This window comes from Coenobita brevimanus, chromosome 108 (genome assembly GCF_032717465.1).
Source record: "Coenobita brevimanus isolate Jiangsu-jjx chromosome 108, ASM3271746v2, whole genome shotgun sequence".
NCBI lineage: Eukaryota > Metazoa > Arthropoda > Malacostraca > Decapoda > Coenobitidae > Coenobita > Coenobita brevimanus.
Window position 1 is genome coordinate 12,944,408 of NC_137061.1, and position 15,224 is coordinate 12,959,631.

At 54.0% G+C, this 15,224-nt stretch overlaps 1 protein-coding gene across 1 annotated transcript in view; it reads left to right on the top strand.

Moving 5' to 3' along the window:
- The first annotated feature begins 14,517 nt into the window (after positions 1 to 14,517).
- Positions 14,518 to 15,224, top strand: part of Nup205 (nuclear pore complex protein Nup205) — a 97,083-nt gene continuing 96,376 nt past the window's right edge. Inside the window, exon 1 of the mRNA XM_080285835.1 lies at positions 14,518 to 14,600. Coding sequence (XP_080141961.1) covers positions 14,588 to 14,600 — 13 coding nt within the window. The 5' untranslated portion in view covers positions 14,518 to 14,587. The remainder of the gene's footprint in view (positions 14,601 to 15,224) is intronic.

Sequence of the window (15,224 nt, forward strand, 5' to 3'; positions counted from 1 at the left end):
CACTGTACGCCCTTCAATTACTTCCCGTTGGGCAGGCAGACCCGCGGTAACGGCCACTGTACGTGCCGGGGAGGGAGCGGCCACTGTAAGCCTCTCATCTACCTCTTCCTTCTTCGGGAGCAGCACTGCCACAACGGCCCCTGTACGTGTGGGGGAAGGAGCGGCCACTGTACGCCCTTCAGCTGTGGACCTTAGGAATTGCGGAACTGCCACAATGGCCACTGTATGTCTGGGAGAAGGAGCAGCCACTGTATGCTCTTCATCTGCGATTCCTGGGGTCCTCCCGGAGAAGGAGGTCCCTTGTGCGGCCGGCCTTTCACCTCTCGGCTGCGTGGGACGCCCTTTGCTTACTCCTTCCAGGTGTGGTTCCCCGGAGGTGCTGCCGGAGTGGTGGCATGGTCCTGTATCGGTCCTGTCGCCTACCCCTGGTCGGTCCCGATCCCTGATGGACGCCCAACGGAAGAGGTGCCGCAGTCTACCCCTGACGGCACCCCACCCTACAGGCAGCTGCAGTATCCGGGCTCCCAGGCCGGACCGGCAGGCCCCAGAGCCAGGCCACTTGGGCTCCACTCCCCCACGGCCCTCCGCCCGGAGTAACAGGCGACAGGCCCGCCTCCTGCAGCTGTTCGGCCCCAGTCCCGAGGGCCGCCCTTCATGTCGAGGCCCCCAGATCGGAGGGCCTCCCTGCATCCCACCGACGAGGCTCCAGCACAAGGGCCTCTCAGGTCGAGGCCCCCAGACGGGAGAGCCTCCCTGCACATCCCTGACGAAGAAGGCCCAGGCAGTGACACCCCTGTGGGTGGTGCACTGTCTCCTACAGGAGGGTTTCCCAGTAGAGCCCCCTCCCACGCCCGGGTGCCTCCTCTGTTAAGCTTAGGAAACAAGGGCAAGTAATGATCTCAACGCATCTCGTGTGTCTTAAAAACCACAGAGACGGGAGTGAACAGTGACAGTGAAAGAGTGAGACCAGAATAATATAAGTGACACACAGTGAGACGAATATCCAGGCAAAACAGAAAAGACTAGTGAACACGGGCACAGAGACGTACAGAAAGCATGGGTCAAAACCAGGAGTGTGCTAAGAAAAAACAAAAGCCTGTGAACACTGTCCCCGCGACTAAGTGACTATCCCAAGTGTCGCAACTCACACCCTGACAAGTTATAGTAACCGTCACTCTCTCGACCCCTGGCCTTTTTTACTCCTAGTGCATCTGGTTTAGACTATTAAATGCTAGTTCTGCCTATAGCCATAATACGGGTATTGTGTATTTATAACTCACCATCGGTATATAACTGAGAATACCCACTCTCTGCCTGTGCTGTGTGTGTACACCTTGTATTGAGAAGCTAACTCTGTAAACCTGTCTAAATCATATCCTGTAACTCTTTGTTTCTATATTGTAACAGTGTATTGAACTAAGACAATAGATGTGTTAAGGTGTACTTCCTAGTTTTTATGCCCTGTTCCTTTGTGGGTGCTTTATTTCCGGTCTGGAAAGAGGACCTCGCTCAGTCGTGGGCGTTTTTAGGACGAGGAGTCAGACTAAAAACATCCCGCATAACAATAAAATAGACAGACCATAGATGGTAGCGTATTCACTGTAATAGACCCGTATTTCACTGTTTGGCCGTGTTCACGGTTTCACTGCTGTTTTTATGGACTCCACCACTTTTATATTTTCACTGGTGTTTTCTCGCACTGACTACATTTAGATGGTTAATTCACTACTCTGCCTTCTTGTCACTAAGTCACAGACACTGCTTTCACTGTCACTCCTTTTCCGGTCTGGGCGTCGTGGCAGTCAGGTATAAGGGTAGCGGAAGTGGTCCAGTCTCCCTACTGATGGGACTGGGTACCAGCGGGGGCCTCTGTGTTCAGGGACCACGGGATCATGCATAGGAGCGTCCTCTCTCGTCCGGGGCTGCGGGTGGCGAAGGGCCCCGTGCTTTCAGGGCATGGGGCAGGAGTACGGCCCTTGGGGCTGGGGCCGAATAACTGCCTGAACTTCACTCTCAGGCACCTGATGGAGGACGAAGATCTCTGGCGTCTGGGTGTAGGTAGGTCCCACCTGGGAGTCCTGGGGGTGGTCTGGAGGTCTCGAGGGCTGTGGTCCCTGGTGTTTGGAGACGCTGTCAGGAGGGGGGCTGCTGCGTCGGCCTACGTTGGGGTCCCTCAGGTGGGACCTCTCTGGATCCGGCTGCTGGGAGAAGAGCCCGGTGAAAGTCACGGGGCCTCTCCAGTACTCCTCCAGGTTGGGAGCTCTCTCTTGGTCATAGGTTGATGAGCAGGAGTCAGCACCTGATGGAGGAGCTGCTACTGGCCGTCTCCTGCCATTCGGCCTGGCTACTGGCCGTCTCCTGATTCCCACGGGAGTGGCTACAGACCGTCTCCTGCAGGAGGATTGAGTGGCTACAGGCCGTCTTTTGAGGGGCACCTTCAGAGCGGTTACAGGCTGTCTCCTGACAAAGGTGGGAGCGGCTACAGACCATCTCCTGTTTGCCTCCAGAGCGGCTACAGGCCTTCTCCTGTAGGGGGATCAAGCTGCTACAGGCCGTCTCATTGGGGGCACTTTCAGAGCGGCTACAGGCCGTCTCATTGGGGACACCTTCAGAGTGGCTACAGGCTGTCTCCTGATTCCCTTGAGAGTGGCTACAGCCGTCTCCTGCAGGGGGGTTGAGCAGCTACAGGTCGTCTCATTAGGGGCACCTTCAGAGCGGCTACAGGCCGTCTCCTGACAAAGGCGGGAGTGGCTACAGGCCATCTCCTGTTTTCCTCCAGAGCGGCTGCAGGCCGTCTCCTGTAGGAGGGTTGAGTGGCAACTGGCTGTCTCAGGGGTGCCGACTGAAGCTGGAGTAACAGCTCCACCCCGATGTTGGCTGGGGATGGCTCACCCGGAAGGTAGTCTTGTATTCCTGCTATGGTGGCAGCGAACAAGCTCCAGGTCATAGGGGCGTGAGGCCCGGGTGGATTTATGTCATTGTTGTCCTGAGTCCCAGTGCGCTGTCGGTGCTCCTCTGTGGGATCCTTCTGGGGGTGTTAGGTTGCCCTCTGTGGCACTATACTGCATTTTGCCACCGTTTGCTGGGAAAAAGTCACGTCCCTGTGACTGGAGGTGGTAAACTTTGGTGGTGTAGGCGTGGTAGACTGGTTGTAGGTGTTGGAGGAAGGTGTGCCAGGCTGTGGTGGCTAAGTTCTCGTCTAGCTGTTCATCACAGGTGATGAAGGTGGATGGGTCGGTGGAGCGGAAGAGTCATAGGAGGTGGTGAGGTCCTCGGACTCGTTGTTTTCGTCCAAAGGGCGGTGCCCATACGGCTTGTCGAATCCTCATGGCGCTAGGTGTTATCTTCCATGCAGGGCTGTGCTGAATGCTGGAGATGGACGGTGAGTGTGGGGTTTTATGCCGGAGTAATGTGACGCAGCATCTCTGGGGAGTGTAGGTGGCCGGGATTTGGGCTTGGTGTATCATGAGTGTGAGATGATTTAGGGGAGGGTTAGGTGTGTGATTTTGCGGCGAGGTGGGTGGGGTGGGGGAGTGGGTGTATTGGGTGGGTGGGCAGGAAAGGTGGCCTGAGTGTGTGATGGCTGTTGTAAGGGTGGGTGTGGGCGGTGATGTCGGTGTGCGGTGTCGGTGCGCATGTGAGGTGCAGGGGGCGCACGAGGGCGGCTGTGGGGTGGTAGGAGTGTGGGTGGCACAGCGCGGGGCGTGGGGTGTGAGGTTAGTGGGTGGTGGTGTCGTAGGGGCGTGGGTGGTGCAGGTGGAGTTAGTGGCAGGGGACAGGGCAGGCAGGGTCGAGGGGGCGTGTGCGGGCGGCAGGCCGGGAGAAGCAGTGGCAGTGGTGGGTGATGGCTGGGGCAGGGGTGTGGTAAGCGGAGGAGGTGCTGGGGTGTGGGCAGGACATGCGGTGCTGGTTGTGGGAGAGGAGGCAGCGGGTGGCGAGGTGGTGGGGGAGTGGCAGGGAGTTGGTGGTGTCAGTGGGTTGTCAGGTGAGGTGTGATGCAGCGTGACGGGAGGTGAGGTGGAGGCAGCAGGGGAGGGGGAGGGAGAGAGAGATGGTGAAGGGGAGATGTAGCAGTCATAGGAGGTAGAGGGAAGTGGCGTGGGGGTAGTGGGTGGGGCGAGGTGCAGGGCTGGGGCGGTGGAGGCAGGAGCGTGAAAAGGGCGTACATGCCAGTTTCAGAGAGTGCGGAGAGTGCCGTGGTACTCGACGATCACCTGATAGGGGTTAGGGACGCGGATGATGGTGTGGGGCCCCGTGAAGTGTGGCGCGAGCTTGTGGGAGGTGGGGAGCACAGTGTCGCCCCGCTTGTAGGGGTTGGAGGCGGTGTTGGGGCAGAGGTCCAGGTTATATTGGAGGTGGGTTAGCCAACGTTTGAGATGGTGTAATGGGTCCGATGTGGGGGTTGAAGTGGGGGGTTGCAAATGCTGCCGAAGGGGCAGTAGGAGGGGTGTTTCCCCAAACACTCGTTCATATGGTGAAATTCCGTCCTCTTGGGGGCAGGAGTTGATGCCCCATTGCACGATTTTTACATGGGCAGGCCAGTCGCCATCTTTGGTGGCATCTATCCAGGTGCAGAGTTGATTCATCAGCATACGATGGCTTCACTCACATATGGCATATCCTTGGGGCCAGTAAGGGGACGAATGTGAGATGTTATAGCTAAATATGTGGCCAGCTCCTACCAGATCTTACTGGTGAACTCGGGTGCATTATCTGAGTGGATCGCTTGTAGGATACCGAAGTACGGGAATACATGCCGAATCAGGGCTTCAGCCACTGCGACAGCGTGTGTTCCTTCGCTGGGCAGACTACAACGAATTTGGAGTATGTGTCGACGAATGGGATCACATACCTGTAGCCTGATTTCAGGGGTAAGGGTCCCACTATGTCAATCGCCAATAGCTGCCAAGCTTTGTGGGCAGTAATATGGCCTGATGGACCAGCAGTATAGGTGTTGTCTTTACCGAGGGCGCATGCTCGGCAGGATTGCATAATCTCCTTGGCGAGAGTGGAGGGATTGGGCATCAAGGAGGTGTCGTTAAAGACCTGCAGGAGTTTTTTCATGCCCAGGTGAATGCCGTTGTGGGTGTGCAGGTGGCGGAGGGCGGCGGAGGGGGCTAGGATGATATGCCCGGATGGGGTAAGCAGGTGGCTGCCCTGGCAATATAGTTTATTGAAAAAGTGCTGGGGGATCCAGGGGGGTCGCTCCTTGCGATGCCACTGCTGGAGGAGATCTGGTTCCGGCTGGGCAGCATTGATGGGAAGCCAAGAGAGACAGCGTCTGCGTTAGTGTGGAGTTTGCCGGGGTGGTACAAGATTTCATAGTTGAACTCCTCCAGGGTTTCGTGCCATCGGATGAGCTGTGCATTGTGGGTGTCAGACTGCCGCAGCCACTGGAGGGACTGGTGATCAGTGACAATGGTAACTTGGGTCCCTGATAGATACGCCTGGAAGTGCTCAAGTGCCCAGATGATGCCCAGGCACTCCCTCTTGGTGGCAGCATAATTTTTCTCTGCCTGATTGAGGGTACGGCTGGCACAGGCGATGATGTGCTCACGGCCCTCTTGGACTTGTGCCAGTACAGCACCGATCGCAATTAGGGAAACGTCCGTGTAGAGCCAGAATGGGAGGGCATAATCGGGAAAGGCCACGATGGGGGCGGAAACGAGCTTTACCTTAAGTTGTTGGAAGGCGGCTCATCTCTCGTCCATCCAGATGAATGGTTCTCCCTTACGGGTCAGGTCGTGGAGTGGCTTGGCAATGTGGGCGAACCCCTTCACAAAACAGTGGTAATAGGACGTCAGGCCGAGGAAGGCTCGAATCCCATGAACGTCTTGTGGTGAGGGTATGTCCACGATGGTGCTGAGTTTGTCTGGGTCTGGAGATATGCCAGCCTGGGAGATGACGTGCCCCAGGAATGAGACGGTTCTGGCAGCCAGGACACACTTGGTGGGCCAGAGTTTGGGGCCTGCCTGTCAGATCCTGGTGAAAACCCGGCGGAGGCGCCACAGGTGGTTGGCCCAGGTCTAGCTGAAGACTATGACATCATCTATATGCGAGACAGATCTCCCATGTGAGGCGGCTGAGGATGGATTCCATTAATCTGGAGAAGGTGGCGGGGGTGTTACAGAGGCCAAAGGGCAAAACTAAATTCATGTTTCCCATTGCTGGTCGAGAAGGCAGTTTTCCCTCTGTCCTCCGGGCACACCGGAACCTTCCAATATCCTGACTGAAGGTCAAGGGTAGAAAACCAGAAGGCGTCGTATAGGGAATCCAGGGAGTCGTCTATGCGCGGGAGTGGAGTGGCGTCCTTGGTGGTCACGTCATTAAGCCGGTGGTAATCGACACAGAACGGCATTGTGCCATCCTTTTTCTTCGCAAGGACGATGGGGGAGGACCAGGGGCTGGTGGAGGGGGAGATGACTCCGACTTCGATCATCTCCGGTACCTGGCGGTCTTCTTCCCACTGTTTGGGTTTCTTCCGCCGGGATGGCTGTTGGATTGGTGGGCCCGTCGTATGAATCTCGTGAGCCAAGTAGGTGGTGTGTCAAATGTCGGCGGGTCCTGCTGCAAACAGATCCTGGAAATTCAGGAGGCGGTGGCGGAGGGTGTCTGATTGGTGAGTGGAGGGATGGTCAGAGATGGGGGCAGCGGGGTGGGGGAGCAGGAGGGGGAGGGGACGCAAGGCTCAGCTTCATCTTTCCGATTATGAGCCCTTTAGGAAGGGTGAAGGGCGAGGGGACAAGGTTGGCAATCCGGACTGCCTTGTGATGAGGGGAAAGGAAGGTTGGGGACAGAAGGCAGGCCGAGAGGGTTCCGGGTGGCAGGAGTGGGGAGAATAGGGCAGAGGTGCCTGAGGGCCGATTGAGGGGCACCCAGGCTTCATGATGGGGGGGAATGGTGACGGCGGAGGAAATGGTGGCAGGAAAAGAGGGGGGGAAGGGGAGGGAGGTTGGGGGGGAGGAAGGAGGGGGGGCATAGAGTCTTCTGGCCGGGGCCGTGGCGTGCAGGTGCACACGGCCTGACGGGGAGGGGAGGTCGGGTGATTTTCGAAACTGGAGCTGTCTGTTGTGGCAATCGATGGTGGCTCCTAACTTCTGCAACAGGTCCAACCTCAGGTATCCATCGTAATTGCGGCAGGAAGAGCTGAATATTATGAACTTATGCTGGGTTGACACAGCTGATGGGTGTCGATGCGCAGGGCCCGTGTTTCCCACGGATTGGCAGGGGGCCATCCCCCGCGTCCACAAGGTGAGTAGCCATTGAGAATAACGAGCCAAAGGTCGATTTGTGACGGGAGAAGTAGTGGCTATGCAGGCAGGATCTGGCCGCTCCCGTATCGACCAGGAGTCTGGCTTTCACCCCGTTTAGCTTTATCTTGTGGTAAACTGGTGGGCGGTATTTGGGGGAAGTGGCCCCAGCCACTGTGGGAAGGGGGCAGTCCTAAAAATCCAAGTGTCAGGGCCTCCTTCTTCTTCCTCCGGCTCCTGTTCCCTGGGTTAGGTCTGCTCCGCGGGTGCAGGTTCGTCCTCTGTTACCTCATTCTCTAGAGAGGAAACTGTACGTTGGCCTGGGGGGGTGGTTTTCCATCGGGCAGCTTTCAATTGATCTCTCATATCGTGCAGTGGGCACCTGAAGCTGCAATCGGAGAACTTCCATGGATTCACTAGGATGAGGCTGGGGTTCTGCCTGTGGCTGGGGCGCCGGTGGGTGGGGTGTGCCCTCGGCGGACTGGGTGCTGGGGTGGGGCGGACGTGGCTTGACTGGGGGAGCCGGAATATTCGTGGGAAACTTTTTTACCACGTTGATTTGCTGGGGTGTAGGTCAGGAGGCAGCGTATCAGTAGGACATCCTTATCCATGTCTCCGGTCGGGTCATGGATTGTAAAGTGCTCCTTGACCATGCTGGGGAGCACTCTCAGAAGGGTATTAAAGGTGTGTTGCTCCTGGGTTTCATCATCTGCCTCTGGGTAGGCAGCAGTGACCAGGCGTCTGGTCTGGATTAGAGTATCATCCAAGTTGCCATCGAAAGTTAAGCTATCCAGTTGGGATAGTGCCACCACTTTACCTCGTGATGGGGTGATGAATCACGAGTTTCATGAAATTCTGCCAAGTGAGCCCCCAGAACAATCTTGGGTGCTATATAAGCTGCCGCTTTGCCCAGTAGCGGGAGTGTGACTGCAATTTTCTGTTTGTCATCCTCGAAACCGATATCCAGCAAAGGTTTAATAACTGCCAGGTATGTGTGCACATTATACTGTTTGGGGTCAAATTTAGGTAATTGCACATGTGGTTTGGTTGCCATTTTGCCGGTATTTCCTGATTACCTCTCTCGTATGCTCGGGTTAAGAACCAACGCTGTCCACCAGTGTAGTGCTATATAGGTGTTTTGGGGTCGGCTTCCCGTCCCTCTAACACCTAGTGTGTATCTGGGTTCTCTTTCTAGACCGGAGCTTAGACAAATAGGAGAGAGGCAGGACACAAAAACTCAAGGCAACAACCTTATGTGTGTATTGCTAACTTCTACAATAGAACGAGTAGATGTCACGAATACAGATACAGTAGACAATTATAATTCTTAGGCCTAGATATGGGTTATCGCGCAGGATACTACTTTGGTCAAGGTCGGGTAGGGTGAATAGCTCTTAGGGCAGAGGTTTATATATTATTATTGCAGATTCAGGTTAGATATTTGTGGAGTGGGTGGCACTATTTAATTATTGGTAAACTATTACTTTAACACTGGGGTCTGGGTATGATCTTAGCGTGATGCGGCGTTACTAGATGGTAGCGTATTCACTGTCATTGACCTGTATTTCACTGTTTGGCCGTGTTCACGGTTTCACTGCTGTTTTTATGTACTCCACCACTTTTATTTTGTCACTGGTGTTTTCTCGCACTGACTACCTTTATAGGGTTAATTCACTGCTCTGCCTTCATGTCACTAAGTCACGGATACCGTGCTTTCACTGTCACTCCTTTCGGGTCTGGGCATCGTGGCGGTCAGGTACAAGAGCGGCGGAAGTGGTCCAGTCTCCCTACTGATGGGGCTGGGTACCAGCGGGGGCCTCTGTGTTCAGGGTCCACGGGATCACACGTAGGGGCGTCCTCTCTCGTCCGGGGCTGCAGGTGGTGAAGGGCCCCGTGTTTTCGGGGCTTGGGGCGGGAGTACGGCCCTCGGGGCTGGGGCCGAATAACTGCCTGAACTTCACGCTCAGGTGGCTGATGAAGGACAAAGATATCTGGCGTCTGGGTGTAGGGAGGTCCTGCCCAGGGGTCCTGGGGGCGGTCTGGAGGTCCCGAGGGCTGTGGTTCCCGATGTTCGGAGATGCCGTTGGGAGGGGGGCTGCTGTGTTGGTCTACATCGGGGTCCGTCAGGTGGGTCCTCTCTGGATCCGGTTGCAGGGAGAAGAGCCCGGTGGAAGTCACAGTGCCTTTCCAGTACTCCTCCAGGCTGGGAGCTCCCTCCGGATCGTAGGTTGATGAGCAGGAGTCAGCACCTGATGGAGGAGCGGCTACCAACCGTCTCCTGTTGTAGGGCCCGGCTACTGGCCGTGGCCTTCTAGGGGCATGGCTGCAGGCCGTCGCTAAGGCTCGGTTACTGGCTGTGGCCTGGGGAGAGGAGCGGCTACAAGGCGACTCAGGGGCACTTCAAAGCGGTTACCGGCATCTCCTGACAAAGGCAGGAGCGGCTACAGGCCATCTCCTGATTTCTTCGGGAGTGGCTACAGGCTGTCTCCTGCAGGAGGGTTGAGTGGCTACAGGCCGTCTCTCGAGGGTCACCTTTAGAGCAGCTACAGGCCATCTGACGTAGGCAGGAGCGACTACAGGCTGTCTTCTGTAGGAGGGTCGAGCGGCTACAGGCTGTCTCCTGATGAAGGCGGGAGCGGCTACAGGCCGTCTCCTGCAGGAGAGTTGAGTAGCTACAGGCTGTCTCATTAGGGGCACCTTCAGAGCGGCTAAAGGCCATCTCCTGACGAAGGCGGGAGCGGCTACAGGCCATCTCCTGTATTCCTCCAGAGCGGCTGCAGACCGTCTCCTGTAGGAGGGTTGAGCGGCTACCGGCTGTCTAAGGGATGCTGACTGGAGCTGGAGTAACAGCTCCACCCAGAAGGTAGTCTTGTATTCCTGCCATGGTGGCAGCGGGAAAGCTCCGGGTCATAGGGGCGTGTGGCCCGGGCGGACTTATGTCGTTGTCGCCCTGAGTCCCGGTGTGCTGTCGGTGCTACTCTGTGGGCTCCTTCTGGGGGTGTTAGGTCGCCCTCTGTGGCACTATACTGCATTTTAGAGACTAGAATTGGTGAGAGAGTTCAAATACCTGGGTAATGTGATAGAAAAGGGAGGAAAATGAGCATAAGAAGTGGAAAGTAGAGTGACAAGGAAGGAAAGTAGCTTGTGCTATGAAGGCCTTGACAAGAAACAGAAGCTTGACTGTTGCAGCTGCACTAGGCTTACATGAAGGAGAGTTAGTGCCAACTTTAACATATGGATGTGAAACTACGGTGTGGCATAAAAATGAAAAGTCAAGAGTGAGAGGAGTGGAGACGGTACTGCCGAGGAGTTTATATGGAGTACAGAGAGTGGATAGGATATGAAATAATGTGATTCGTGAAAGATTTGTGTTATGCTGGGTGTTTTTAGTCCGACCTCTCATCCTAAAAACGCCTGCGACCGATCGGGGTCCTCTTCCTGGACCGGAAGTAAAGCACTCACAAAGGAACAGGGCAAAAAAAACTCGGCAGTATACCTTAGCACATCTATTGTCTTACTTCAAACTCCTTATAATACAAGAACAAAGGTACACTGGATAGAGAGTGGACAGGGTGACAGCATTGTTATGACAGGCATAATGTGCCCACGAGCACAGTAATGATGTCAGGGGCAAAATACAATCACATCAACATACATAGATATTACAAGTCACTAGGGCACAATGTAGGTGTTGGAGCTAAGGCACAATTGTCATTTAATATGCTCTACAGGATGTACTATAAGTGGCCCAAGTGGGTGGAGTGAAGTGCCAGGTTGGTCAGTATTACTATACACATTACATGGGCACGCTGTCTGTACCCAAGACGCGGCACACGGGATTGTCACTTAGCCGTGGCAACACTGTTTACTGGTTCTGTCTTTACTGGCTGGTCTTAGTTAATCTCGGGGCGCCACTGATACGTCTCCCTGGTTCCGTAGGGCTGGGGTATAGGCACAGTACTTTGGTATATCACATTCGCCTCTATTCGTGTTCACTGACCATAGGTTTCTGCCCTCATGTTTATATGCACTGATCATCACTTTCTAGTATGTTATTACTGTTTCACTGTCACATTCACTTAGTTCCTGACACCACTTGAGAGGTAGGAGACGTCGTCACTAGGTCGCTTTATCCTGGGGTTAGAGGAGGTGGCACCCGGGCGTAGGAGGGGGCCCCTCGGGAGAGCTCTCCTGCAGGAGACAATGCACAGCTCTCGGGGGCGTCACTGCCCGGGCGTGTTTCGTAGCTGGGGTGCAGGGAGGCCCTTCCGTCCGGGGGCCTCGATCTGATGGGTGGCCCTTGGGACTGGGGCCAAACAGCTTCAGGAGCCGGGCCTGCCACCTCTTACTCCGGGTGGAGGGGCGATGAGGAGTGGGGCCTGAGCGGTCCTGCCTTGGGGTCTGCTGGCTGGCCCTGGGAGGCTTGGTGCTGTGGTCGCCTGCAGAGTGGGGTGCTGTCAGGAACAGACTGTGGCACCTCTTTTGTGGGGCGTCCGTCAGGGGCCAGCGTCGTCCATGGGTCGGCTGCAGGGCAGGATCAGGACCTTGCCACCACTCCTGGAACGGCAGCACCTCCGGGGAGCCACACCTGGAGGGAGAGAACAAAGGGTGTCCCACGCATCCGAGAGGTAATGAGCCAGCCGTGCAAGGGACCTTCCCCTCCAGGAGAACCCTCGAGACTGCAGACGAAGGGCTTACGGTGGCTGCTCCTTTTCCAACATGTACAGAGGCCGTTGTTGCGGTTCCACAGTCTCTAAGGGCAGCAGCAGAAGGACGTACGGTGGCTGTTCCTTCCCCGGTATGTACAGTGGCCATTACTGCGGTGCTGCAGGAGCAGCACCGCAGGAGGAAGAGGCAGATGAGGGATGTACAGTGGCCATTCCCTCCCCGACACATATCGTGGCCGTTGTTGCGGCTCTGCCTGCCCATCGGGGAGTAGCTGAGGGGCGTACGGTGGCCGCTCTCTCCCCAGTACATACGGTGGCCTTTACCGTGGAGCTACTCCCATAGGAGGAGGAGGAGGTGGATGAGGGACATACGGTGGCCGTTCCCTCCCCGACACGTACGGTGGCCGTTGTCGCGGTTCCACTCCTGCCTTTGCCAGTCGATGTGTGCTCAATAGCTAGCACACCGAGGCGGTCTCCAGATGTGGCTGTTGCTGAGGGGCGTACGTTGGCCGCTCCCTCCTCGGTACGTACGGTGGCCGTTACCGCGGTGTTGCGTGGAACTGTATCTGGAGCAGTCCCACCCCGATCCTGGTGAGGGCTGCTTCGTCCGTGAGGTCGTCTCTCATTCCTGCGTTGTCGCAGTTGGATAGGTTGAGGGGAAGAGGGACTCAAGGTAGAGGCGCCCCGGCCCCCTTCTCGCTCTGGGCCAGTCTCGCACTGACCTGGCCCGCCATGGTGTCCTCCTGGGTTGGGGGCAGGGCTGCGGCTCCGCAGCAGGGTGGGGGGTGGCGGGGTGGGGGGCCCGGCGGCGGAGGCGCGTATTTTAATTTGGAGTTATAATTCCGATTTAATTCGTAGTCGTCGCCGAGCTATTGTAACAATGTATCCTATTGATTTGTAGGGATTTTACGAAAGGAAACAATGTTCGTTGTACTTGTCGTAGATTGCAGGAGAAAGATAAAGATGAGTCTGGGGTTTGATTGCAGTTTTTCTTCAAAGGGAATAACTCAAGAGTAGAACTGAGGGGAGTAATAGTGAATATCTCACACGAGCTATACTGAGGTGAGAGCGGTTCCCGCGCGCTCCTTGCCTCGATCGATCCTCCATTCTCTACTAAACCCCTTCTGACCTGTCTATTTCATTACTCCTGTAATTCAAGGTGGTGTTCTATCGCCTTTACTATTTATATTGGTCATTGATTACATTATGAAACGCGTTGGAACAGAAACCGGTGCAGGTATACTTTGGGGAGAGAACAGGAAACTTTTGGATTTAGATTATGCGGATGATATAGTTTTGATTTGTGATGGGCCAGAAGAGATGCAGAGAGTGTTGGACTGTTTGGTGAGTGAAGGTCGCAAGGTGGGTTTGGTTATTAATTGTGGAAAAATTGAAATAATCAATATGAATATGGAAAATGCGCAGGAATGTGTAATTGAAGGTATGGTTGTAAAGCAAGTTGATAGGTTTAAATATTTAGGTACTTATTTAGCCAAGGATGGTTCTTTGAACTTTGAATTCCAGGAAAGGTTAAAGAAGGCTAATCAGGCAATGGGAATGCTTAAAAATATTTGGAATAATAACAATTTCTCTGTGCATACAAAAATCAAAATTTATAAGGTAATGGTTAGGAGTATCTTAATTTATGGACACGAGTCTTGGTACAGCACAGTGACTATGGAAAATAAATTCTTGGTGTTTGAAAATAAAGCACTTAGAAGAATATTAGGAGTTAAGTGGTGGGAAAGGATACCAAATAGTAGAATTAGAGAAATAACGGGAGTGCAGCCGATCGATGAATATGCTAGATTCTCACGATGGAAGTGGCTAGGACATGTGTATAGGAGACAGGGAATAGTACGAGGTACACCAGGGTGGGTGGCACTTGGTAGGAGAGGTAGAGGAAGGCCAAAAGAGACGTGGGTGAGGACAATGAGACGGGAAGCTGGAGATGAGTGTTGGGGAGATCTTGAGGAGTTAGCACAAGATAGGATGTGGTGGTGTGAGTTCATCGAGGCCCTATGCATCCCCGAGGGTGCCACAGGAAATGATTGATTGATTGATTGATTGTATGTGACTGGTTGCGTCACGTGTAAGGGCACGAGTGTGTGGAACCTTCCCAAGCCTGGGGAGTCTCACTAACTCCCATAAATACTTATCGTCCTGCTAAGTAATCGTCATGTACCTGTACCCTACTTGATGAGTTTGTTACAGTGTTGGTGCCTGGTTAATACATTTTGTTAACACACCCCTCACTCTCCCAGGTTGAGCTTTCCATTATCCCCAGTGTGAGTAGCAAACTACATCACACTAAAGCGCTACACAGCTAACTGGCTGTCAAACCTAAAGCGCTACACACTAGCAAGTAACGCTGAAGTAAATCGCTACAGACTATTCCCCGGTATTTTACTGGTGATTAGGCACATTTTAGATGTGACGTGCCACATTGGCCACCCCCCTTTGGCCACGCCACCAGTTTCGTGAACAGTACAATATTCTGCGACATTTTTGCTAGGTGAACGATGTTTGTTATATGGCACTGGCAACACTACACACATGCGCCAGGCGGCTGTCTTTTGGTTGTTTACAAATTACTTCACGTTGGTTTGGTCTTCCCGCCGCCGCTACCATACCTAAAATATTACCGAAAAATGCCCATGTGAAGCAATAATGGGATCCACAAGTATGTGTTTAATTGCTATGAAGTGCTTTTAATAATTCAGTAAGGACTTGTTGGTGTTTTATTTGTGGTGCATATTTTGCAAACAAGAAAGACCGACGTGATTGCATAGGATTCAAGTTTTGTTTATTGGGTCATGTGCTTACCTGTAAAATATGTAAGAACATTGACTCGAGCTGATGGGTGGTATGATGTGGTTAAGTACGGATGTGTATGCCTGTGAAGTGGAGTCAGGATACTTTGCATGGAGTGTGGGTGTGTGTGTTGAGGCAGCGCGAGGTGGCGGGCCACTGCAAATGGACAAACTGCGGTTTCATACAGCCATGGAATCTTGAAATTTCCTTTTGACAGTATACTCATCTCACCTTGTACTGCCGCATTTACCGAATACTTAATTGTCAGAAATTCACTTTTTAGTACACTAGATAAGGAGTGGGAGTTGTTCAGCTCATAGCTCTGGCTGTTATTGAATCTACGGCCACACAAGATTAAATTAGGTTAGGTCAGGTTAAGTTAGATTAAATTAGGTTAGGTTACATTAGTTTAAGTTACATGCAATGAGAGACATAGAAGCAGGAGTAAACCCTTTCACCCATGCTTCCTACACCCAGCCCCCATTCCTTATCT